Source organism: Phalacrocorax carbo, chromosome Z (assembly GCF_963921805.1).
Source record: "Phalacrocorax carbo chromosome Z, bPhaCar2.1, whole genome shotgun sequence".
NCBI classification, from domain to species: Eukaryota; Metazoa; Chordata; class Aves; order Suliformes; family Phalacrocoracidae; genus Phalacrocorax; species Phalacrocorax carbo.
The window spans coordinates 1,072,345-1,098,487 of record NC_087548.1 but is presented as its reverse complement, the minus strand read 5'-3'; the positions used below and the strand labels follow the sequence as shown (position 1 = coordinate 1,098,487).

Below are 26,143 nucleotides of genomic sequence, written 5' to 3'. Positions count from 1 at the left end.
GCCTTGGGTGTTTCTGCCGGGTTTTTGAGAATGCGGTAGCAAAGACGTGGCGGGGGACATCTGTCTCTCTCCCAGCGTTCTGGGCGCTGGGTGTCAGTGTTGCCAACATCTTCTTGGGGAAGTAATGAATCCAGAAGAGAGTTCCTCGGTGTATCGCGTAGTGAGTTGTGTTATACGTGGGCCTGCTGTTGTACGTTCTGGTAGCAGATATTTTAATACTTCTGTGATCAAGTTGCAGGACAAATATTTGGGTTTTGTGTTCTTACAAATGCTGATAAATGAAAAAAGACACGTAAGCCTTTTTGTGTGAATATACATATCAGCTCGTCAGTTGTTACGCAAGGCTGTGGTTGCACTGTTTCCATTTATATACTGACTGACTTTATATAACTTTATACCAAAATGGTTTGTTTTCTTAATGTGAAGTTGGATTGCTTCAGAGTTGATACTACTAAGTGTTGGTGATTCATGCCCTCATAAAAACACGGAAGTGCCTGCGTGTGTTCTGCGTAAGGTTGGCTGTGCTTGCTAGACAGCATGATCACATAGTGGGGGAAGAGTTCAGCTACATCATGCAGGTAGTGCACAGAATGCTTGATTCTGGTATTTGATTGATTGGGCCCGTTTTGTCAAATCTGCCATCTGAAAAGATGGTTTTTCTAAGCATCTTTTGCAATAGTTATAAGGTTAGGATGAGAATGACTTAACTCATGTATTTGATCTCAGTGAACACAAGACTCTCCTTGCTCTGTGTTCACAAAAATTATTTTCCTGTTGTAAATTTAAATTTGATGTCGTTAACCTGTTCTGCACAAGCACCAAATGCATAACCCTGCAGACTGCTATGCCACTGGTGTGGCCAGCGCAGGGTAAGATTACGCAGTTTTCCTGGTACCGGTCCTTTTGGTTATAATCTTGGATATGTTCGTGTTTGATGGGGAAGGGAATTTATTTTTTCACATCTTTGTGGCCTTTTTGTTTTTCTTGGTGTATTTTGGGGGGTGGGGGGCAGGGTTGTTTTACGACAGCTGAGTTACTTTAAAGTGAGGTTGTACAGCAAGACGAAAGGAATCATTCAGTCCATGTCCAGCAGAAAAAACTATGAACGTTTTGAAAAGAGACAAGGCTAATTCTATAAGAATTTCTGTCAAAAATTGCAGTATGTCTGTAGTGGTTTTTGTTCTTCCTATCGACAACAATGTTTTGGACTGTTAACTGTTCTACTGACTTGCGTTTTTTCTCCTTTCTTTCTTTTTTTTTTTTCTTTTTTCTTCCCTCTTCCCCCTTACCCAATTTCTCAGGTTGGCCACCTCACCGGACTCTCCGAGGCCATCGAAACAAAATTACGTGTTTACTGTATCCTCATCAGGTTTCTTCTCGTTATGATCAAAGGTATTTGATCTCAGGTGGTGTGGATTTCTCAGTCATCATATGGGATATATTTTCTGGAGAGATGAAACATATCTTCTGTGTACATGGTGGAGAAATTACACAGCTTCTAGTTCCACCAGAAAACTGTAGTGTAAGTTTTACATAATATGTCTGATAACCTGTCTCCCACTTTCCATAAATGGTACGGCTCCTCAAATCCTTCTTGAGAATGTGAACGTGGCATGAAGTACTGAAGATTTACCGCTGACCCAATGCGTAACCCTTGCAGACGCTTAAAGAGAGTTTAACTGTTCTGTTAATCTTGGTGGTGTTCACATCATGTTTTAGCAACATAAAGGATTAAAAATAATGGAAAGACTAGATATTAAAACCTAGCTAGCTAAGGAAATGTTTGGCATTTTATATGTAGCTTTAACAGTGGGAGAGGATATCCACAACACGAAAGCAGCCTTTCCCCTGAAGGTGTTTGCGGATGTGATAGGCAAGCGCTCCCCAGCAGTTAGCCCATAGGTTTTAAAGGCAGTTTTGCCTGTTGTAACTTGGATGAGTAGGGAGAATTTACTGAAGAAAATGGCATTGATTTACTTGAAAACCGGGTTTTCTCTTTTTTTGCTCAACAAAGCAGGTTCTAATACCTCTTTGCTCTTTATGATACGCAAGAGGCTGGATTCAAGAAAATTCCTGCAAGTAAAATTCTGTTTCTGGTGACCTCAGGGAGTTCAGCCATAGGCTTAAGTGCCTGTGGTTTGCTTCTAAAACAGGTTGTTGATCACCACGCTTGGTCCAGAAGATGTTGTTATTAGATGCAAACTGTCTGCTTTATGATTAAGATTTCTTTTCTGGTTTTCTTTTGTTTTTTTTCCTTTTATTAGGTAAGAGTCCAGCACTGTGTTTGCTCTGTGGCCAGTGATCACTCAGTAGGTCTTCTGAGTCTGCGGGAGAAAAAATGCATCATGCTGGCATCGCGTCACCTTTTCCCTATTCAAGTAATAAAATGGAGGCCTTCCGACGACTATCTGGTGGTAGGGTGTTCAGACGGGTCTGTGTACGTCTGGCAGATGGATACTGGTACGGTGAAGTTCAAAGATGTTGATTAAACAATTTTTTAATTGTATTTAGTTACAGTTCTGTGTAAGTTGCATCTGAGAGAATAGAAAAATTTTTTGCACGTTTGTGTTTGGAAGTGAAGTGCTCCGCATAGTCCCAAAACTTGTGGATTATGTAAGCCTTTGTTAAATACATACCTTAGTATTTGGAAAACCTCATGTAGTTTTGGAGCAGTACAGCTTGCTGTGGCCTTCTTCCCCTACACGTTTTCCTAGTTACCCTTAGCAAGAGTGGTTGAGATGTTGGCTGCGCTTGAAGTGTCCGCTTGGTCTATTGGTGTCCATGCCTCCTCAGCAGTTTCCTTGACAGCTTGCTGTAGGAGGGCAGCACCTTGCATCCGCAAGGGTTCTTCCTCTGCAGAGTGAAGAAAGTGTTTGTCTGGCTTTTTGTATTGCTGGGTTTGTTTGTGGGTTGGTTTTCTGCCCTTTTAAAAAGGGACTGATGCTTCGTTTAGAAGAAACTAAAAATGAGCCTTAACGGCATGGGCAACAGGGCTTAAAATGAGAACAGCTTTGTAGAAAACTTCGTGATATTTAAAGGGGAGAAAGTGACGAAAAAATGCATCAAAACATATGCGGTATGTGATTATCTTTTAACTCCTTAACTCACTTAAGAAAAAAAGCACAAACCTGCAATAATGTCTGACTGTTATTTTTAGCTTATTGTGAAAGCCAGGTGAGAATTAGTTTTTATCAAAGTGCTAGGAAGCAAAGAGAAACCTGAGATCCATTGAGAAAGCTTCATCCACGCAGGTAGGTGGGTGGGAGAGGCAATTCAAAACGATTGAGAGCAGCCTTCTACTAGAAGTGCTGAGCAACTGCAGTCGTCGCTCTCTGGTCAGTACAGAATCACACTGTGGGTTTTTTAAACGTGTCTGATCTTTGGTTTTTCTTTACACACTTCAGCTTCATTGAAATTTAGGAAAAATCCATCCCTTTAGGAATAGTAGTCCTAAAAATAGCTGTTAGCACAACGGAAAGTTTTGTGCCTTGCATCCTGTGGTGTAAAACCATTTCTGTGCATTGTTGTGCTTGTGATATTTTGGACGTTCTGAACTGTTTCTGCTTAAACTCACGCTTTTCAACGTCTTTGCAGGTGCGCTGGACAGGTGCGTGATGGGAATAACGGCAGTGGAGATCCTGAACGCCTGTGATGAGGCAGTCCCAGCGGCTGTGGACTCCCTGAGCCATCCCGCCGTCAACCTGAAGCAGGCCATGACTAGGCGGAGCCTGGCTGCTCTGAAAAACGTGGCGCATCAGAAGCTACAGACTCTTGCCACTAACCTGCTCGCTTCTGAAGCGTCCGACAAGGTTAGTTGCATTTCAGTTTGGTCTGAATGCGGTACCTGAAACATTTCTTTCCATAAATGAATAAAATATGGGAAGTCATCATTGTTGTAACTGAAAGGGTCATCCAAAGCTTTCTGAAATTTTATTGGAACCACCTAAACTAGCTTTACCTGGCCTTGGGTCAGTCCCAGGAGTTTGCTTTGCTTTCTTGAAATAGAAAGTATCAGCCTTCTTCGGCATCATTGTGTGGTTTCTAAGGCAGGTGGTGTTATCTACAGTTACATGTCAAAGAGACATTTCACTCATGTTTTCTCCATTTGTGCTCTCGGTGGTAGTGGTTTTCCTTGCTGGAGTCTAATGCATTTAAAATCCCTCTTCACCATCTATAACTCTCTGCTCCTTTCACTGTCTTTTTCTCTAGGCTCAGTAAGAACAGAGGTTATGTGCCAAATAAACTTACCTCTTGCTGGATAGGCAGTAATATTTTTAATATCAACCAACACAATCCCTTCCATATCTCTCTAGACGTTGTTCCCCGGTTTACGTTACCGTTCAGGATGCTACCTCCCACTTGGTGTGCGTTCCAGTCGGCGCTTTTTTCCAGGTTGAGTTTATTTAAAATCTGCGTTTAGCAGCATTTCATAGAATCTGGAATATTTGCTCAGTTGCATACGTTGCATTCATTCTGATGGGTAGAGCAGGAGCCAGCCTGTGATCCGCATCCCTCAGAAGCAAATCTCCCCCTTTTCATTTGGTGCTAACTTCAGGGAATGGAATCAGCATCGATCTGGTTTTTCCCCTCTTCCCCCCATATTGGACGTGCTTTATATGTTCCTGCAGATCTTGCTAAAGGTAGAGATGGAGCTTGGTTTTATTTTATTTTGATAATTGTTGCTGTGTGACAGTTCAGAAAAAGTATTACTAAAATATATGTACAAATCGATGTAAATGGGGCCAAAGTAACTTAAATGCTGAAAATTAATTATGGTTTGAGAAATATTTTAAGTGTTTAATGCTAGAAGTTATTAATAGGCTTAGCTGATTCCTGAATATTTCAATGCTTAATGTTTAAGGGCTTTCTAAATTACGTTTTATGATTTAAGTGATGAATGCAAATGGAACTGTGTGTAGTAACTTGTTAAAAGCATTCATTAACTGTGCCTGAGCACTATATGTCTATGAATAGAGCGCGCGAGCCGCGGCACGTTTATGTGTGCTCATTAGAAGCACAGCTTTACACTTTGTGTGGACGTTACTGGGTCCAACAGCAGCCCGCTTACCAACCTAAGCGGTAAGTAGACGCTCAGCAGACCTTTCTGATAACGTCATCGTGGTAAGCGTTGCTCGGGTGTTAGAGCAGCAGCTGGACGCGAGCCTGCGCCTTAGTCGCCGTAGTCAGGATGATTTTTGTCCATCCTGTTTGTTATTGAATAAGCTGGGAAGCACCTTAAATGTTTGGAGATGTGGGGAAGTTCCTTTTTTAACAACTGGTAATGAGCTGTTTTTCTGAATTGGTATCTCGCAATAAGAGATAAGTTGGATTTCGAATTGTATAAAGAGTAATTTTTACATTTTAGTGTTAATTTTATTGTTCTAAAGAGTAAATGTGTCCCAGGAAAAGCCGGTACAGTGTAAAAGTTTTAAGGAACTTCAGTGTGGACGATAGAACATTACAAGGGTTAGTTCTGAATATCCTGTTAATTTTAACGCCTAGTCTGTTATTCCATCTGATGGATTTGGCCCAACCATTTTGGAAACTAACAGGCTGGTGACAGCATCAGATTGCAGAGGTGGAACAAAAAAGCAAACAGTAGATTTCAGAAATAGGCCGAGATGGTAGTTTAGGTGGTGGGCTCGATAGCACGTCTGTGCAGATCGTCGGGGGAGAGCTTGAAGGAAGAGCTTTCTCTGGGCTTTGTGTCGTGCATTTTCCTTTGGCCAAATAAGAGAAAAGGTAAGTCCTGGCCTTGTGAGGCTTTTATGAACTTTGTCACAGAAGGAATACGACCCCTGACTTTTAAATTTTTATCTTTCTGTTAAAGATTGATAGAAGGAAGGGCAAAATTATCTTGAAGGAAACGGGGAAAAATACCCTTAGAGCTGCGTATTAGAGAAGTACGCAGGAGGCTTTCCTCGCCCTGAGCAGCTTGCTCCAGCTTAGAGGATCGCCAGCCTCAGCGGTTCCGTGGCTGTGTCCGGCACTCTACCGTTCATCATAACTTTTTCCCTAATAAAGACCTGTCAGAGTGGGCAGGTGTTAAGTTTGTTTAGTCTGTCAACGCCATTCAAAAACGCTACCTGAGCGCAAACAAAAAGCTTGTATTTTCACTTTCTCCCTTTGCGCTAAGGCAGGCTGCTGGTGTTCTGGTCGCCTGGGCTGTGGCCAGCAGAGCGCAGCAGCGCTCCGCTCCCAGCGGCCCGCCGCCTTGGCTTTTGCCGTTCCCTTATTTATTTTGCCTTCTTCCGTTATATTCTGCTTGGAAAAGAAACGTCGCTTGTAGAGAGCGTTCCTCGGAACGCTGCCGCCGTGCTTGCGCGGCCACGCGTGTGCTCGGAGCCGCACACGTTCCTGCCGTGCTCCGCTCACGCGCGTAAGCGGGAGCGCTGCCCGGCTCCGAGCCGTGCGGATGCGTGCTGCGCGCAGGTTCCTCGCCCTAACGATCGTACGGCCGCCTGCCGAGGCGTGGGGCAAAGCACAGCAACGCGTGTTCCAGGCCAGCGGCCGGTGATGGTTAAGAGCTAAAATAGTTCGGTTATATTGTTCCTCTTAATTTTACCGTCGTGACCGTTACCGGAGAGCATCTCGTTAAATGTTACCTGCATCAACTCTGAGAAAATAACTAGATTTTTTTAAATAAATAAGGAATATGTGAATAAATCGGTGCATTGTATGCCATAATTTGCAGCTGTTATTTATTGACATTTAATTATTTCTATTCTGGTTTCAGTTATCCATTATTTGCTTCTCATGGCAAATGTATGTAATAAGCGCGGTGTCGTCATTCCCCGAGGTGACCGCAGGGAGAGGAGCGGAATTTGGCCGTTGGCTCTGGTGCCGCTTGCGTTGGGCCCTGCCTGTTGGTCCGGCACAGGGAGCTTCCCGGCGCGGCAGCTCCGCCGCGCACCGTAAGAGCAGGGGGCGAGGAGGATTAGGCAGGGCCTCTGTTTAACTTGTCTTTCATCATCCCAGTGACCAACTGTGACTATTCCTTCTGGTAATGCCTTACCTTTGCTATGTAAGTGAAATTAATTCTAATTTGAGGGAAGACAGAAATTAAACATTCTTTGATTCCAGTGGGATATCAGATGATATTGATGATTTTGCCAGGTCTGCATTTCATTGTCGGAGAGTCTCCTGCTGGGTTTTGAGTATTGCTCTGTGCGCGTGTGCTTTTGGCGACTGGTTGGTTGGTTGGTTGGTCGTGAAAGGAGCGCGTCGGAACGATGTAAAATATTTATGTGTGTTTGTTGAGAAACATCCTCTGAAAGCGAGCGAGAGCTAGTGAGCGCAGCAGCAAGCCAGTAATCGTGCTTGCACTTCTCCGCTTCAACACCATGCACTAAAATAAGCGCGGTTATTCGTTCTAAGTAAGCAAAATATTAGCAGCCTTAAATTAAAGAGTCTGCAAATTAAATAAAGTAGTGGGGTGGTAGAAAAACGAAGATTACAGTATCAGATAAGGCTGACATAGCGGATTGCTTTGGATTAATAGACTCTGTGCGTGTTAGGTTTAGACAGGATTAAAGTGGCGCTTTCTTACTCTGCTTTGCCTGTGCCCCTCGCTGTGCAGCAGCCGAGGGGAGAGGTTGTTCCTGAGCTGCTCCGACGCAGTGCTCGGAAGTGAATCGCAAAGGAGCTGTGGCTGGATCAGCAGCCGCTCTTGAGGGCAGGTCGGGGTGCTGAGCCTCTTCTGGACAGATAAGTTTCCAGATATAAAGCTACTGAAAACCTTTGGGGGGTCAGTTTTTCCTCTGAAGATTTTTCCTGTAAAAAGCAACCTTACACCCTCGCCACAGACATAGCAGAGTGCTTTACGAGAGACCAATCTGTATGAATGAGAACCCTGAGAATTCAAATAATAGGCTCATTTCAACCCCAGATTCACATGCTGGAATGATAATTGAACACGATGTGGTGGATATTATATTCTTTCATGCCAACAGCATTTTGGGGGTCTTTGCAGCTATAGTGGAAAAGAATATATAAAAATGACTTCAGTTTGCGAACGTGTGCCATGAAATCGGTACAAAACTTAAAGGAGCCAAGTAGCTGTAGGACTAGAAACGCTCACTGACTTGAAAAAGTCCTTGGGAGAGAAAATAAGTGGTGCGTATGCATGTCTGATTTTCCAATTATAAAAAGTTAAGTAGAATATGCGTTTGTTTCTGTGATTCATAGTGAAAATAAATTTGTCAGTGTTCAGAAGTAGAATGAAAAGGGTTCAAAAATGCAAGATGATGGCTGTTTGTAGAAATAACGTAGCTTTACAGCTCAGCATATTTTCAGTGGCGAGCATTCCTATGGCCCAGAGTGTTCAAGGCTTCACAAGATGTGCACTTTGCTTCTCGTCAGTGAGCAAAGGCAGGCAGTATATCGGGATGTGTATAGCATAGGGTAAAAACCTGTTACAAATTAGTGTATATCCACAGAATGTACACATTTTTGCATGATATATAGTGTTACTTGTATAGCCTGTGTGTATTTATAGCGTGTGTGTATATATATGCATACTTATTTGTAAATATATATATAGTGTGCATATAAAAAACTGCAAGCCTTGTTAATTTCTAAGGAACTATCCTGCTGTGAAACGTGTTTTGGGGTTTAGGAAAGACCCCAGAGAGTGGTAGTTTTAGAGACTCCCAAACTGAAAGTGTTGATGTTGATGTTAAGGCCTGTTGAGTTATAGATGAGAAAAGATGTAGGAGCCTTGACTGTATTGCTTTTATTGGCGATATACTAAGAACTTCTGGGTTAATTCTACTTTCAGTAAGGGTTGATGTTTGCTGAACAAACCATTCAGCCTGTAGCAGTTGTGGGAAAAATACCGTTTCTCCCACAGCCCTTCTTAGACTTGCGCAGGGAAATGGTTTTTACGTGCTCCCTTAGCCTTAGCCGTCAGCTGAGCGCAGGGTTCAACTTCTGCGGTGACGAACACAAGCATCGGGAATGGTTCATCATCACGGAACCTCGTAACTGCTTCTCCTGTGGGTTTTTCTTGCTCCGACTTCGTAATTCTGTGCATCAAACATGGATATTCAACCGTTTGTCTTTTGGGCTGTTAATTAAACTGCAAGAGAGGAGAAACAATATTTCGCTTACATTTGAACAGGATTTATTAATGTTAAAAGACTCTTCTTCACTTGCTGAGGAAGCTGAGTACTTGAGCATAATTTGGTGTTGGGTTTGGAGAGACTAAAATTCTCACAATACTTAAACTTGGGTTAATGTTCTCGTGTCTGATCTCCTTTTCTGACTTTTTTTCAGCTTCTGTCCCATACTTTTAAATTTTCTTTCCCTCTTTTTGTTCTCCCTTTGGGAGGAAGGGAAGGAGGAAGATGATGGACTTAAGTAGTGGAGTGAACAAGTGACACATCCAGCGTAGCTGGATGAATTTCTTAGTAGCTTATTTTCCGACAGTATAAATTGCTGTTATACTTCAGTATCCAAGTACGAAATCTGTAATGTGTTTTAGGTTTAGTAACAAAATATTGAAATTTTCTTGTTCCTTGGAGTATGATTATTATTTTTTAGAATTCATGAAAAAGAGATGTGAATTTCTGTCCTATCAAGAGAGCTCTGGTTATCTGATAAATTCTGGAAGTGATATTTCTGTATTGTGGGGGTGTAACCCTTGATCACAAGTCTGACGTTCTCGGCATTGTGAAAAGTGCTGTAAAATTCTTCATTGATATTTTCATAATGTTTAGCACAACATGTTTTATACACATGTAAGTTTTCAAACTTTGGTCATCCACAGCTTCCTTAGTTTGTGAGGTAACTTTATGAAAGGTGTTAAAGTAATCCAATTAAAACTTCAAAATTTTTTTCTCTTTTGTTTCTTTTCTTCAGGGGAATTTACCTAAATATTCCCATAACTCCCTGATGGTTCAAGCCATAAAGACTAACGTAACGGATCCAGATATACACGTGCTCTTCTTTGACGTAGAAGCCCTGATTATTCAGCTGCTGACTGAGGAGGCCTCCAGACCCAACACTGCGCTCATTTCTCCAGAGAATTTACAGAAAGCCTCCGGCGGGTCCGAGAAAGGAGGCTCCTTTTTGACTGGCAAACGAGCAGCCGTCCTCTTCCAGCAGGTCAAGGAAACGATCAAAGAGAATATAAAAGAGCATCTTCTCGATGATGATGACGAGGATGAAGAGTCGGTAAGACAGAGAAGAGAAGACGGTGACCCAGAATATCGCTCTAGCAAATCTAAACCATTAACTTTATTAGAATACAATCTGACCATGGATACAGCAAAGCTTTTCATGTCCTGTCTTCACGCCTGGGGCCTGAATTCCGTTCTAGATGAGCTTTGCCTTGATCGGCTTGGGATGCTCAAGCCACACTGTTCAGTGTCCTTTGGCCTCCTGTCTAGAGGAGGCCACATGTCTCTGATGCTCCCTGGCTACAACCAGCCTGTAGGCAAGCCGTCGTATGACAGCGCGGAGTTAGGAAGGAAAATGTCCATTACAGAAGGACTGGGAAAGGGGACGTACGGCGTGTCACGTGCCGTCACCACCCAGCACCTCCTGTCCGTGATCTCACTGGCCAACACGCTGATGAGCATGACCAATGCGACTTTTATCGGAGACCACATGAAGAAGGGTCCGACCAGGTACGGCAGATAACACGCTTGAACTCGTGGTAACTGAAATTTCTTTTATTTTAGTGCAGCATTTTATGTTTTCTTATTTTACTGGGGGGGTTGGCATATTAAATAGCTATGAAAACCTTTGGTACCTAGAAGGAACTAAGGGTATTTCTTCTTTCTTGAACATAGTATTTCTTTATGCCATGATAACTGTGTTGCTTTGAATGGAGTTACGTAGCCTACAATGTTAATAGAACATGGAGTTGTATTAAAGTATGTGCCGGTAGGTCTGCGAGGCCATTTTTGTTGTCCTTTTGAGTGCCTTTTTTTTTTTTTTTTTTTAAGAGTTTTTGTATTGACTAGGTCAAATTCTAAATAAAGCAAAACATACAGATGAACTTTTTATCACCAAAAAAAAGCTTACCTAGGAATTGTAAATTAGTTGTCTGGGTTTGGTTTTCTATTTTACTCTCAAACCGACTGGTTTTTATAGGGTTGCTTTTCAAAGTTTGTTTAGTCACAGTATCTTTAGCAAATAATCTCTTTGTTTTTGTTGTTCCCCTATCCTCCTCTTTCTCCCCCTTCATGTATATCTTGTGTTTAGGCCACCTAGGCCAGGCACTCCTGAGATGCCAAAAGTGAAGGCACCCCCTTCAATTGCAAGTCATGCGGCCCAAGGACAAATTAAGCAAGGTAAAAACCACTTGCTTTGGAACGATTCGATATGTCATTTCAGCGCTTGACACTGAAGTTATCACCTTACTATCAAGTGATAAAAACATTGCTAGCTTCTACGTGGGAGGAAAAAGTAGTGTCGTGTTCTAGAGAAAAATTGTAATGACTAAGACCTTTTTGGGAGTCAATATAAGATGCTGATGCTGTCATGAAGTCAGTTCCCAACAATGAACCCTTGCATATTTTAAGCGCTCCCAAACATGCTGGTGTTGCGGTGATAGTAAGAGGTTTAAAGGGCTATACAGCCCAACGCAAAAATGCTTATGTATGCCCTAAACTAAAGCATGAAGGTAAACACATCGAAGTAGTATGTACACATTTCCTCTCCTTTTTATGAAGGAGGAAGAAATTATTTCACTGTAATGCTATTTCTACCGCTGCTGCTGCTGCCTTCATCCCTCGCAGTCATGGGAGGTGGCGGTGGGCGGTACTGGCGGATCCTTTAATAGCCTGCACTGTAGCTTTCCTTTCCTAAGGGTAGCGGGTAGGTACAGGAAGCAGAACAACGTGAGATGTAGAAGAAGGACATACACAAGATTAGCCATGAATTTTCTCCTGCAGTAGCGTGGAGTAGGGGCTAGAGCTTCCTGCAGGCAGCAGGAGCATGTGGAAACAGTCCTGCCGGACTGGGGGGGAGGAGGAGGAGGTGCCTTCCTCCTCGCTCTTTAAATTAGAGCTGCTGTTTGATGGGGCAAATGAGCTACTCCTCTTAAATGTCAGAAAAGTAAATGAAAAGAAAACTGCCATGATGTGGCTAATTCTGAGCTCCAAACTGTTGGGCAGAGCGCGGGGTGACTCATGGGGATACTTACCCGCTGGGGTAGCGGGGGGAGATCCGCACGGGACCAGCTGAAGGTGGTTTATGGCTTGAGGGGAATGTATGTTTGCAACCTGTGTCATCCGTGTTTTGCGGGATGATAAAACAAAGAAGAAAGGAAAGGTGTACCCGTCATTGCTCCTTTTACAGTTCTGAGGGGTTTCTGTGGATGTGAGCCCAGCTGTGTGAGTCTGCCGTAGGGCACTAGGTACAGGAGGGCTTTGTCTTCTTCCCATAATGTGTTTGGTTATTCTTTTTTTTTTTTTTTTTTTTTAACTAATCTCTGAAGCAGGTATCCTCCAGGACTTATTTGAAATGTCCTTTAAAAATTGCAATTATCTTTTATTTTTAACTATTAACTTCTAAAACTTCATCTTTTGAAGCTATATGAATATGGAGAGACTTGCAATTTGTAAAATGATTGTATTTTGCAGAATAGAAACACTTTGCCATTGTGGGATGTACCACAATGTACCAGCTTTAAAGATGTACGTTGAAGGCATTTTGTACATCTTTAAATATATCTTTAAACTGTGGAACTGCTCTTGTATTGGAGAGCTAATAAGATTAAGCACAACAGGCAACATACATGGACTGTGATTTTCTTCGCTCACATGCAAAAAGGGGATGTTTTTATCTGAAGAGGAAACTTACCCATCAGCAACATTTGGGTGTATGTATTCTTTTCCTAACTATAAATACTAATACTATGATCTTTAGTTGGAAAGGGAAGATCAGTGTCAGGAGTGGTATTAGTCGAGCTTTTTTCATGACGAAGGGTGCTACGTAAATGGAGAAGTAGCAGTCAGTTACCACAAGCAGAAATAAAAAATCCAGGCTCGTGCCTCAACATATGGGGCTTTTTTGGGTTTGATTTTCTGGTTTGGGTTTTTTTTTTACAGCCATTATCTTTTCCTTTTTGAAAGCTAGTTATTTCAAAGCTCAGGATTTCTCAGAGACGGTGTCTATATGGCAAATTCAAGGCGAGAGAAGATGGCTGCCATAGAGAGGATCTGTGTGTTGTTTTTAAAGATACAGTTCCAATACAGCTTTTCTTTCCCAAATGACAGCTGTGCAGGTTTGTGGTTTTTTCGAAATAGCTTTGCTAATTTTGGGGATAGACACGCTTTAGTTACCCAGTGGAAATATTTATTACTTCATGAGAAACAATTGATAAAAACTAAATTCTGCGTGCTGTCAAAAATACAGAAGAATACTCCTGTTCCTAAACTGTCACCTTTTTCCACATCTGGTGGCATGTCTCGCACGTTCCTGGGGGAAGATGGGTTTGTTTTAAGTGGTATTTTTGGGTCATAAGGTTCTTCGGTGTCTTCCCTTTACATCCCATCGTGCACCACTTGCAGTATCTTGCTCCTCATAAATTTCTAGTGCTATTGTTCTTGAAAATCAATTGAAGATACAATTAATGCATTTTATGACATACTTGGTCTCCATCAACTCGGCCTGTATTTGTCCTGAGAAGAGCACGGCTCTGTGCTGCTTGGCCACTGGGCCAGCTGCTTCCACCGCAGTGACGGTTGTAATTACTGACGTTGGAAGAGAGCCGGCAACTACAACGAAACGAGGCAAAAAAGAAGCTTCAGAGTAAGACTGTAGTTTCAGCATGGAGTGGGCTCATGTTTTTATGAACAATCTTTTCCATAAAATAAATAGCTCTTCCATACGCCTACTGAAACTCGGTTTGGCTGTCGCGAAGTGGTTTACGCTAGTCGTCCTGTCACTGTACGCGTGCCATCGCGATGCGTTTGTGTGGAAAGTATGGAAAAAGTAGTTTTGATGCAGATGTCCCACAGTGACAAAAGAAGTTCCCTGCATGAAAAGCAAAAGGACCATTGAGAAGACAATGCTTAATCGGTTCGGGAGCTTGAACCCATTGTTGTCCTGCAACGGCATAAGAGAGGGGGATTAATTTGAAGATGCTTGTGCATGACATATGGTAATTTCTCTATAGGAAGGAAGTGTCACATAGTGACCTCTAAATCTCCGCGTTGACCTCGGGTTGTAGCATGTGTATGCCATAAGGTCTGCGCATCTTTTCATGTGATAATATTAAGTCATGAAGCATTAGTGGAAGTATAATGTTTAAAACTGCTCTTAAATTGCATTTGCGCTAAGAGACGACGCAGCGTGCAAAATAAATGTCACGGATCCTGCTTTGAGTAACGTGCTTGAACTGTGCTCTTCTGCAGTCGCTTGCCTGTAGTCTCACGCTGGATGCTTCGTATGCTTCTGCTTTACGCTCTTAGTCCCTTCTTTGGTATAGGCTTAAAATTATTTGAATGGAGGCAGGTTTAAAATGAACCTATACTAAAACTACCCATCAGTAACACATTCTGTGACGTATAAGAGGGACAGATGGGGCAGCCCTGGTTTAAAGGGGATATTTCTAGGTTTTTTAATGAGTAGCACAAATACCAAATCTGTGTAAATATGGGAAAAAGCACAAGAAGAAGCGGTGAAACTCCTGTTTTTAAAATTCATAGTCAACCGTGCTGTCAGACCAAACCTGGCTATCTAAAGATGGATTTGTAAGCGCTTTATTCACAGGTACTTCTGTCTTCTCGAAACGTGCAGGTTTCTGTTAGTGTATCTGTGTGTCTCTGCAGTTGCATGTCTTCCTCTCACTGGCATTGCACTTCTTGTAAAGCCTAGAATTTTAAGTTGAATATTATCACAGTTTCCTCCAGTTTTTTGTTTTTCATTCTTCAGTGATACTAATCTGTTTTTCAGAAGCTGCTATCCTCACTTTCCTTTTTTTTTTTTCTCTATTTCTTCTTCTTTCCTCTGCAAGTTGCTCCTGCTGTTTCTTCTAGCACTGAAGCTGGTCACTCTGGCTCTGACACTGCTCCTACTTTACATACCTGTTTCTTAGTCAATGAAGGTATTCTTTCCTCACTTTTCTATCTATTTGTCTTTTACTTTCAATTAATGTCTCTTATCATTGTTATGACATGACTTTCAGTTGATCTGTGTAGGAATTTTTCTTTGCAAAAAAGAGAGGCAATGAGTTAATTTTTGTATATTTTGCCGTTAATGCTGGTAGAGGGTGAGCAGACCCAGTTTGTGTCTTGGACTGTAAGTTCAGATCTCAACTAGTTCAGATGCAACTAGTGCATCAAAGGTGATATTTCACATCTTGTTTGGGTTTGGTGCTGTCCTTTGACCAAAAACAATAAATCTCAGCCCTCGTTAAGTGGGGAAAATACCCGTCCCTGAACCCGTCGGTGAGGAGAGAAGCCGTGGCACGCGTGGTGCGTGCCACCTGGAGCCCTGAGATGAGCTCTGGGACCAGCGTGGGACAAGGCTCCCTCTCCTGTGGTGGGCGAGCACCAACGCTCCGTAGTCCATGTTACAAATTGAAAGGCGAAGAATGTAATGCTGCTTTTAAAATGAAACAAACAAAATCAGCTTCACGTCATTTAAATTTCCTTTTTGGTGCTAATGAAAACTTACTGTTTATTTAAACCACTTGGGTTTTGCGTTGGGGATGGTTTTTCTTCTAAGAAATATTTATCCACGTTATGAAGAATGTCTTTCTGCCAAAACGGCTGGCACAAAACCCAACCAAACAGAACCCCCTTGTATCCCTGTACACAAGTTGCTTCAAATCAGAAATTATATGCCCTTATTACTAAGCTATAAATTCCTGCTGTTGTGCATCTCAAGTAGCGGAAACAGAGCGCTCTTAAATTGGAAACTCCTCTTTTTAATCCATTTTTCCTTAAGGAAAATTGACATAATGATTTTCTTTTGTCGTAGCACCATGAAGAGCTTTCTTCGTTAAAATATGTAGATTTGTATGCTCAGTATTGCTGACCACTTAAAAACGTAGCTCTTTATGCTCACCTGGAAGTATTATGCTTGAGGAGCTGGAGAAGAGCTTAGTACCAGGAGGGTCCTTTTGCCTGGAGTACTTCACAAGCATTTTTACAAGCTACATTGTTTGAGCTCAATATGCTTATCTTTACTGGTTTTAACTACACAATACTGCAGGCTTGTAGTACGAAAGCGCCTCAAGTAAGCGTGTTGAAGTAAGATTTAGGTGGAAAGATAAGGGCAGCAGATAAACACGCGCTTGTTCGTATTTGCATACCCTTTAAAAACGAGGCAGACAATTCTATGTAATCTTGCTAGTGGTAGTTCGTATGCTAAGTTTTCTGTAGTTGAATTCTATCGTGCCTGCGTGTAGGACATTAAATACTGTGACAAGTAATGCTAATTATGGTTTGAACGCATCAATAGATGGTTAATCTAAATCTTGAACTCAGAAGCATGGCTTATGCTTTCGAAAAAAAATTGGCCATAATACTACTGGCTTTTTTTCTATTTGGTATGTGCATTAAATGTGTTCTTAAGGCTGCAAGTTTAAAATCCAAGCATACGACTAGGTACTGAAGTCTCTTTGAGAGGGGCTGGGGAGAAAGAGGCACGTTTGTGTTTCATCGGGTCTGATTCGAGGCAGTCTTCTGCTGATGTCTCAGCTGACCCTTGCATGCGTTTGAGATCTGTCCAGCTAGTCCATGAGGCGCGATTTGTGCCCGGCAGAGCTCACGCCCATCCGACAGAGAAGCACACGCGCTGTCGCGCCTGCCCGGAGGTCAGCTGCCGTCGGTACGGCTGGGTGAGCCCCCGGCTCCCACGGCAGAGGAAACAATTCTGTTGTTCTGCTGCAAAATAGGTTCGGTTCTTTATTTCCTCTCCCTCTTTCTCCCACGTTCTCCTCAAGACCTGCTGAGTCCCAGGCCAGTGGCCAATGTAAATTTACTTGATGGCATTTTGAACTTAAAATTGCTTCGGTGTTTATGATGTTTATCTCCCTGTCGTGCTCTGTTTTAACAGGGTGGAGCCAGCTGGCTGCTATGCACTGTGTGATGCTCCCGGACCTGTTGGGACTGGATAAGTTCAGGCCCCCTCTGCTGGAGATGCTGGCTCGGAGGTGGCAGGACCGATGCTTGGAGGTGATTTCAGTAGTAATTTTGTACCGCTAGGTTTCTGGGGTTTGTGTTGTCTTTTACTGATGACATTTTCCCTTAATATTAAAAAAATATATATCTATAATTCTCTTCCGATGCGAGTTCCTGCAGTCTTTATTTCAGATTTAGTAAGTCAATTTTCCAGTTAACCTGTCAAAATGTTGAAAAAGTTGTCATGTCTAAATATATATATATATATATATTTATTTTAGCCTTCTGGATGCTCTACATGTTTTTTAAATACATTATTGGATTAAAAACATCCATGATTACATTAAAATTCTTATTCGGATTAAAAAAACCTACCCTATATTTTTCAAGAGGCTGCTGAGTTGCTTTATTTTTTGGAGCGTGTATACAGTAGCCAGTAAATGGTTTGTCACCCAACCATTTGATAAATGACTAGTGGGCCTGAACGCTCCACCTGTGCTGCTGTGGCAAAAAATGTGTTGACTCTGCAGGTTTCCAAGTGGGAAGGGAGCGACGGAGCTGGGCTGTGGGCTGTAGGTCCTCAGCGGCCCGTTGGCCTCCCTGGGAGTGTGGTTTTTGCTACCTGATTGCCTGCTCCGTTGCTAGACGGGGGGTACTGTGAGATGGCTTCTGGAGCGGGTCATTGCTTCGGCACCATTAAACTTCGGAACCAACAGAAGTCCAGTCACTGGATATCCTTAGGTGTCGGGGCAGCAGATTTACATTCCGTTTGGCCATGGTTTTTTATTTTACTTCGCTCAAATCACTTAACTTCCTTGTGCGTTAAATCTTTTAGACCGGAAGTAATGTGTGGATTTATGAATGTGTGCTTATGAACTCTTCAGATGCAACACTTGATCTTGACAGGGGACAAATAGTATAGGATAGTGTGTTGTATTTGTTGGTGTGAAAACCAGATTTGATTTTATTTTTTAAGCTTTGGGAAACCTTTTTATGTATATTTTCCTCTGCTTTCATTGTTCGGTGTTCCATAAAATGTAGTAAACGAGTAAATAAAATGGAAAAAATACTTTTAAGAGATTTTGGGTTGTTCCGCTTTAATATTGCGACACCCACGGCACTTAGAAAGCTTCATTCATTGCACGTTTGGAGTTTTAGACCCAGCTTTGGAAATGGTGTAGAGAAGGGTGGTCGCAAGTTGCTTCTAGAAAACTAGAGTTTTGGTGGCTGTTCAATGCAGCAGCACAAACATAAGGTTCAGCCTTATTTCCCTGAGTGGGAATCCTGCCTCGCCGTTCGCTTTGCGGGGGGAGGACGGCCTCGGTCGGACCCGCTGCCCGCACTGAGGCGCGTCCGCGGAGGCCGGGAGGGGGTGGGCAGCTCCGCGGTTGTGCGCTGCGCCCGTGCCGGGGACCGCACTGTGACGTTCATCCCCTGGTTTTCTCACGGGGCTGTATGTCTTCGCTGTGTCCTGCTGAGAACCGTCATAGCTGGGGCACGTCCTAGCGTGGTTATTTTGCTTCAGTGTTTCAGGTCGGGATGGGTGGGGAAAAATGAAGGTCTTCTAAAAACTTGGTTTAATTTTCTGTAGAAGTTTTTTCTTTCGTTCTTGCTAAATTATACTGAAACCATACTGATAAATGTTTGCTATTTGAGTTTGTGTGACGTTCCTGTTGGCTTTACAGGTAAGAGAAGCTGCCCAGGCCTTGTTGCTAGCGGAACTCAGACGAATCGAGCAGGCGGGTCGGAAAGAAACCATTGACGCGTGGGCTCCTTATTTACCACAGTACATTGACAGCGTTATATCACGTAAGTATGCTGTGTCAAACCTGAAAATAACTCACTCTGTTGGTAGATAGAAGGAAAAAAGGCATTTTGTACACAAAATTATGAACAGTACGACCAATCTAGGGGAAAAATCTAGGGTTATGTAGAAAAGTTTCTTGAAATTTTCAAAGTAATGTCAAGATCATGAAATCAGTTACGGTCACTCAAGTCGATTAGGTAAATCGCGCACTTCAGCACGTCTCGGTGGGATTGGAGCGTCTGGTGCAAAGGCCGTCCCTGCTGCTGAGGGCTAGGCCTGGTTCAGAGGTCTGCGGGAAGAAACCTGCTCATAGAACGACAAGGTACTGCTGGTAAAACACTGACCTTCCTTTCCAAAGAAGGTGTAGTTACATTATAGAAATGGTTATAAAGGGATCCTCTGGCATCCCAGGAGTGTAAAAGGATTCCAAAAGGAGCTAATGCCGGGTCGCGTCGTCAGCGTCTGTCGCACGCTTGATGCGGCGCCTGCCCAGTCGGGTGTTCAGAGCCATTGGGTGCCAGGCGCCGCAGGGAGATAGCGGGCAAGGATTAGCCTCCAAATGAGGTAAATAGCTACTGACCACTGTATCATCTCTTGCTTTTTTCTCTGAAGTATCTGTCTTCATTTTATTCGTTGTTATTAGAGCAGAGGTAGTACAGACTTCAAAGAGCGTATGTGATCTGTCAGCATCATGAGATACTCCATTAAATTATCCATCCAGAAACTTGCCTGTACAGAATAGTGTCCAAACGCATCTGCCTTACGTAATAAACAGTAAAAATACGTATTTTTTGAATGAGAATGTTGCTTTTAAGTCGTAGGTGTTCATCTCTCATAGAATGAGGTTCTTTTTCCACCGAAGAGTGCAGTTCCTATTCAGAGAAAAATCTCTGTTAAACACCAATTGATTTTTTGAGAGATGTGTAATAATCTTATTAAAAATAAATTGAATGCATACATGACATGGAGCACAGTACTTTAAAGGGATGTTGAGAATTTGTTGGTAAGACTAAGCTGTTGTTAATTACAGCCTTTAGCCACGTAGCGTTTGCCGCCTTAGGGGGATGTTGTTGCGCAGGTAGGTGTGCAGCCAAGCAGTGAATCGTAGGTGCGGGTACGTTGTATGCGCGTGCCAGAGAGCCTGGATTCACGCTGACGGATATTTGTGCCATTTTGTATGTTCGGGTGCTTTTTTTAATTGATCTTCTGACGTCACTTGTGCTCAGTTTGTAGAGTACAGCTATAGTTGCCCTTTACTCTCAGGAGTAGCTGCTGGAGCAACCGGTCGGGATTACTGATTTCTCTTCTCTGGAGTGATACTGGGTGACCTTGTTGGGTGCAAGGTTATGGGCTTAATTGTGTTGAAGTGTACGTAAACCTCTCGATAGCGCCTGCTTTAGCCAAGGTGACTGCTTCCAAAGAAGGAACAACTTTTTACTGGTTGCTTTCAAGTATGTGAATTAACATTTGTTTCAATAACTTGCTATTTCTGGTACTCCTCGTTACTTAAACAATTACATTTGGAAGTTTGGAGGAGTGCGCAGTGGTGTGTTGCGTGCGCCATTGGGAAGCGTGGTGTTTCGTTCTGCCGCTTGTGCTGGTGTTTGTGCTCAGGTCAGGGGTACGGCATGCATTTTTATCGCAACAGTCGGGGACTGACTGGTTTCAGAAGAAACTGGAGTATGTTGTACGCCTTCCGTTCAAGCGTGCGTCCAGCGGTGTTTTGGCCTTTGTTAGTCGCTAGCAAGTAGAAGCATAGTTCCTGTTTTGGCACCGAATTGGGACGTGCTTATCTGTCAGAGCAAGGAAGCTGTAAAACACAGGAAGAAAATATAAAATGGAGGAACGGGCGGAGCGTGGCTGAATGAATGACTTGAATATAAACGTTCAATATTGGGAAAACACCGATATTGAAAACCTTTCAAACAGGTCATGACTAGCAAATTAGAATTAATTTTTTTATATTAACAGTCTTAGAAACTATATGAATTAAGGTTAGAGAGTTTGTGGTTCTCCTGAATGACAGGGCTGAGAAGGCGTTTAATAGTGGGACTGTATGAACATACACAAAGATGCTGGCACTCTGAAGGGCAACAATTCGGTATCAGAAAGGAGAAACAAAAGGAACTACAAATGTTGTTGTTGTGGGTAAAGAGTAAAGCGCATATATGGGTTACATTGTAAGACATGATTAAAAAATTGTGTTCTTTGAAGATCTGGGGAGGAATTTAAGGGGATAAGAATTATTTAGGATGGCCAAAACGGATGCAATGGACTTCAGAAAAGTAGGTTTATGCTAGAAAGATAAGGAGAAGAAATATGACAGATATTTCAGTATGAAACAGTGCTTTGATTCCTTCAGTTTTCCACCTTTCCTAATTTTGTCTCTTGATATAGAGGCATAAATTATCATCAGCATATTTTTGTGTCCAGCTTGTTATTACTCTGCAATAGTTCTTACATGCATGATGTGGAAACTGTGCTGCTTTTGCACATTAACGTGTGTTTTAATTAAAACAAGCGGTTATTGCTAATAGAAGCTTGTTACTGACACAAGGTACTTTGTCGTATGCATTTACTTGGCCCTTGAGTGAGTGAAGTGTGCGGGAGTAGCAGGCAGAGGTGAAATCTTTCCCCGTTAGTATGTTCAGTGCTCAGATCCAGTAGCAAGTCTGGGACGTGACCTTACTCGTACAGATCAAGCGACTGGCACGTCTCCCAGAGTTTTGATAAAATGCGTTCAGGAGACTTGAAAGGCAGGCACACTCGCCCAGGGGTTATCTTTTAATAATCTTTTAATAATCATCTAACTGATGCAAGAGAGATTATTCTCCCCTGGAGATGGTGAGGTGGGGGAGCAGGGAGAAAGCCAAGCAGACCTTACTTTCTCTCCTGCGGGTCTGCCAGCGCCCCGCCAGCCCGCGCCGCGGGGGCCACTCGAAGGGGCCCGGTTACGCGGTCGCCGCGCCGAGCTGCTCGCTCAGAGCTGCCCGCACGGCTTCTGCATCGCGCCCTTGGCCGCGCAGATGCACGGGCACACCAGGCTTCGTTTCACAGCGCCTCGCAGGTGGAACAATAAATCTTTCTTTTATTTGGGCCTTCAAATCCAAAATTGGCACGTCGGCTTGTTGACCCCACATCAAACGGGAATGGATGTATAAGTGATGCTATGAATTAAACCTATGAGAGATGTTGCAGGTGTTGGTATTTTTCAGGCTCCCACAGGGAGGAAGGCAGTTAAGCTTTCAAAGCTTCATCTCGTATCTACCGCGGCTGTAAATATTTGCCGTGGCCTTGCCTGCTCCTCGTGTTCGCAGCGTACGATTGTTTCTGAAACGCTGCGCAGTCCGTGGGGCGGAGGAGGTGTTTTCAGCTGAAACTCAGGGAAAAATGCTGCTGCGTTTTTCCACCTGCTTATTTTTGAGAGCAAAGGCTGTCTTCAGTGTCAAACGGGATTATCTTTTCAAAGGGATTCCTTTGCCCAATATCGTTTCTATTTTGTTTCTTTTGTTTATTCATTTTACCTTGGCCGGTGTAGCGTTTTCTAAAATGCTGAAGGCACGGTTGCGGGGCTCTGCCGTGGGACACCGCGGTGCAAGCTCTTGGCGGCGGCTCTGTCCGCCGAGCCCCGAAGGGACAAATACATTGTTAAATATGTGATGTTACTGCAGACAGAAAAATGGCTACTCTGGCTTTAAGGGAAAGCAAAAGGTTGCCTCGCCGCGGCCTCTGTGCGCGCGTGGGATGGGGATGGGCCCGGCAGGCAGCGCGCGGGGCGGCTGGGAGCTGCTCGCGATCGATCGGGGCGGCGTGAAGCGAATTAATGCGAGGCAGGCGGCTGCCGGGGCGCGGGCAGTGCCGGCCACGCGCTGCAGAAGTCATCTGTTCTCAGTGCGTCCTGCCCAGAAATGAGCTATAGGCACTTCTCTTGCTCCCCATATTGCTAAAACCCAGCTCATTCAGGTAAACGTTTGTGTCAAATTACTGATTCTTTTTAAGTTAAAAATCTTACAGTGGCAGCACAGAATGAAAGGAACTTAAACAGATATCCTTAAATTGTGTCTCTCTCTAAACTGCTACAAATAACAATCCGTGTTATCACTGGAAAGAAAAATAAATATTAAAAGTCTATAGTAACGAACTTGCCGTTGTCAGTTTTTATGAATGTATTTCTGCTAGGCTTATATTTCTGTTAGAAAGTTTTATTTAAAGCCGGATTAATTGAGTAAAACTTACTTAAACTTCCATCGATTTTAGTGGGAGCTTTCATTGAGTAAGGATAGTTTGATTGGACCCCAAAGACTTTGCTATTTATATATGTGGCGGATCATCTTGCTCATGCAAGGTTTGATGTAAAAGAGCACAAAGTAAGTCAAATAACTTTGTGCTGCAACGTTGTAATGCATTAAATGAATAATGAGTTTAGGATGCTGCAGTAAATAGTAAATTGTAATAGTGGCGTACGTTTCTAGTTAAGTGTATCTTAATTTTCCAATATTTTCTGGTACGTCGACTGGCTTATTTCTAATACATTCAGGAGTTTATAATCTTTTCACTTCTCAAATGTGTCTCTAAGATATTTTTGTGTGAATTATGTAAAAAACACGTGTGTCCAGGAATACATGTTCCTTCTTACTGGATTTGCATTGAGAGGAAAGGATTGTTTGTTGCCTGGCATATTTGCCTCATGGCTATTTTTCTCCCCTTTGGCTTTATCCATTCAGTGTTTTTTGGGGCGATGTTTAATCATTCTGATTAAATAGATTTTTACTTGTTTTAATTGTATAAAATTGTAATAAACTTTTCTGATTTTTTTTAATACCCTATACTTAGAATCGACTCATGCAAAAAGGCACTTATTTCCTTCTTTTGCATTATAATTAGTCTCGCTGAGCTCTTTAGAAAGGTGTAGTGTATCTAATATGGAAAAAACAGCCTCTCTTCAGCAACTCAGGGCTAGAAAGCAGAGAAAAAGGTGAGGCGATAAATAAATAAAACAAAGGCTTTCAATTTTGGCCCAGCCTAAACCTGCCGTTTAGGGACTGCTTGACCCTTGGCTTCCACCGGCTTGGGTGTTCAAACACAGAAAAATACTCCCTCGGAGATGAAAGCTCCTCGGTCAGAGCCTTCATACTGCAGTTTTCAACCGGCGTGCAAGCTCTTCACCCTCCTCTGGGTGCGGAAAGGCATCCGGGAATCGCAGCCTCTGGGAGCGGAGCAGCTGGATGCTTGCTGTGCTGCACAGCTTAGCCGCTGTTTGTACTAACTGCAACGCAAAAGGAAAAGCAGCGCTTAAAAACTAACCTCCTCTCTCCCACTCAGCGCGCTGGCTGACTCTAGCGGGAGTGCACAGAGAAACAGTAGTGTCAGACAGTAGCTGGTGCTGGAAGGTAAGGGCCAGAAGGTACCTCAGTGACGCGGTGCTGGAACCCCGGTGTCCCTGTGGAAGCTGGCGAGGGGCCCATGGGGTGATGCAGCACCGTAACAGCAAACTCCTTATTTTCAAGTGTCCTGAAAAAGGTTCGTGTGCAGTTGGTAACTGCGTGTGATCTCTGCAGTCGTGCCCGCGTGCTTAATGAGGTGATGCGCTATTGATTCGGCAGCGCGTGCCAGTCGGGTTGTATCTTTGTTATCGCTGGCTTTTATGTGTGTTGACACAATGAGAAGGACGTCCAGAAAGTTACTAAAAGGCGCTAGTTTGTTTATAGAGAGGGTATGCCAGAATAAGGTTAGAAACTGCTGTCAGACAGTTGCGCTGTTATCACAGGGAATACGTAATTACTTTGCTGTGAGTACTTAGTATTTAAAAACAGTCCTGAAGAAGTAAAATGTGGAATACTCCTGAGAAGGTTAATGTTTCTGAGGTGGTTTAAAGACTACCCAGAGCTAAATGGCTTCTCAGGTGTGATTCACCAACCTCGTACGCAGCCAGCGGCGATTCCCCCGTCGTGATTTATTACGATACCGTCATCTTGTCACTCACCAGTCACATTCGCGTGTTTGGAGAAGACTAGGAAGTCACTACATGAAACCCACTGAGCGGTGACGTACCGCACGTCAGCGATTTCGTACGGACGACCCAAAAGCGGCAGAGGAGCCGCAGCAGGTACGGAGGGCGCTTCTCCCCGCCCGCTGCCGAGCGCCGCTGGGGCTCGCGTTGGCCAGCGAGAGCCGTCTGCCCTCCGCCAGGCAGGGCCGTGTACGGGCACTGGCTGTCTCGCTGAACTTTGGTGCTGCCAAAGGGCCGTGGTCCCTTAATTAATGGGCACCTAATGCCCCTGTGGGTTGCAAGCCTAGTGCCACAGGCGGTGAGGCAGCGATCTCGTCACATACTAAGATGGTTGATAGTATAAGCTGATGTAGAGGATGTATTGGGAGGAAAGAAATCGTATCAGGGCATCCCTTCAGTCTGCTTTTTAACTCCTAAAGCTCTTTGGGAAGACTGCGAGGCTTAGCTAAACGCTCCTGTTGGTAATGCCTGGATGTGAGGCTCGCTTAGGGAATGACTAAAGACTGTTACTGGGCAGAGTACAAACCGGTGAGGTGCGGCTCCAGTCACGTGGTGCTACGCGACACGATTTGGTGTGCGTTTCGTCACTTCGGATCGCAAGGAGCGGATGCATCCCAACCCGGGTGACGTGGAGCGAGTCACCTGAACGCCTGGGCTCTGAAGGTAGCCTGGGAAAAGGGCACGGCTTTTGGGGAGAGAGGTGAAGGGTTGAGGGGGGGCAGGAGAGAAGTTCCGCTGCAGCTCTGTATTTTGTGGCGAAACAAGTTGTCAGTGTGTAACGCATGGATCTAATACTTTTAATGATGGCAGAAAAAGAAGAAAATCCACACTGGAAATACCTCCTTTGTAAATGATTTTTAAAGGATGGGTTTGTGAAAAGCCCGCATACAGTATGCAGGGGAGCCCGGAAAGGGTTGCTCTTTGCTTCGTCTGCGTTCGATAGAGTTGCACTGCATGGTTCAGATTATCAAAAGATAATTACTTTTTTTGTCGTTCCTGACCTCTAAGGATGGTATCTACCCAAATGACTGACTTGTGCGAGTGTCCCGTTGTTTCTTCCAGCTGGAGTGACCACGGAAGCCGTTCAGACTGGTAGCGCAAGCCCAGATTCACTGGGGACGGAGGCGAAAGTTCAGGAAGAGGAGCATGATCTGGTCGATGATGACATCGCAGCAGGTGAGCGTTAGTATAACGAATATGCTATTTTTTTGATATACTATGTACTGCGCAGAGGAGATGGAA

At 43.5% G+C, this 26,143-nt stretch overlaps 1 protein-coding gene across 4 annotated transcripts in view; it reads left to right on the top strand.

Moving 5' to 3' along the window:
- The window catches only part of WDR7 (WD repeat domain 7), a 144,337-nt gene that overhangs the window by 27,040 nt on the left and 91,154 nt on the right, over positions 1–26,143 (top strand). For 2 of the 4 annotated variants that reach the window (XR_010370684.1, XM_064438864.1), the window contains exons 12-20: positions 1,302–1,522; positions 2,265–2,460; positions 3,595–3,809; positions 9,862–10,631; positions 11,212–11,300; positions 14,972–15,061; positions 17,020–17,138; positions 18,770–18,893; positions 25,964–26,077. Coding sequence is in view for 3 of the 4 variants with exons in the window: in XM_064438864.1 (XP_064294934.1) it covers positions 1,302–1,522; positions 2,265–2,460; positions 3,595–3,809; positions 9,862–10,631; positions 11,212–11,300; positions 14,972–15,061; positions 17,020–17,138; positions 18,770–18,893; positions 25,964–26,077 (1,938 nt within the window). In the remaining variant the exon portion in view is untranslated. The remainder of the gene's footprint in view (positions 1–1,301; positions 1,523–2,264; positions 2,461–3,594; positions 3,810–9,861; positions 10,632–11,211; positions 11,301–14,971; positions 15,062–17,019; positions 17,139–18,769; positions 18,894–25,963; positions 26,078–26,143) is intronic. The other 2 variants (XM_064438865.1, XM_064438866.1) reach the window with 2 other exon arrangements.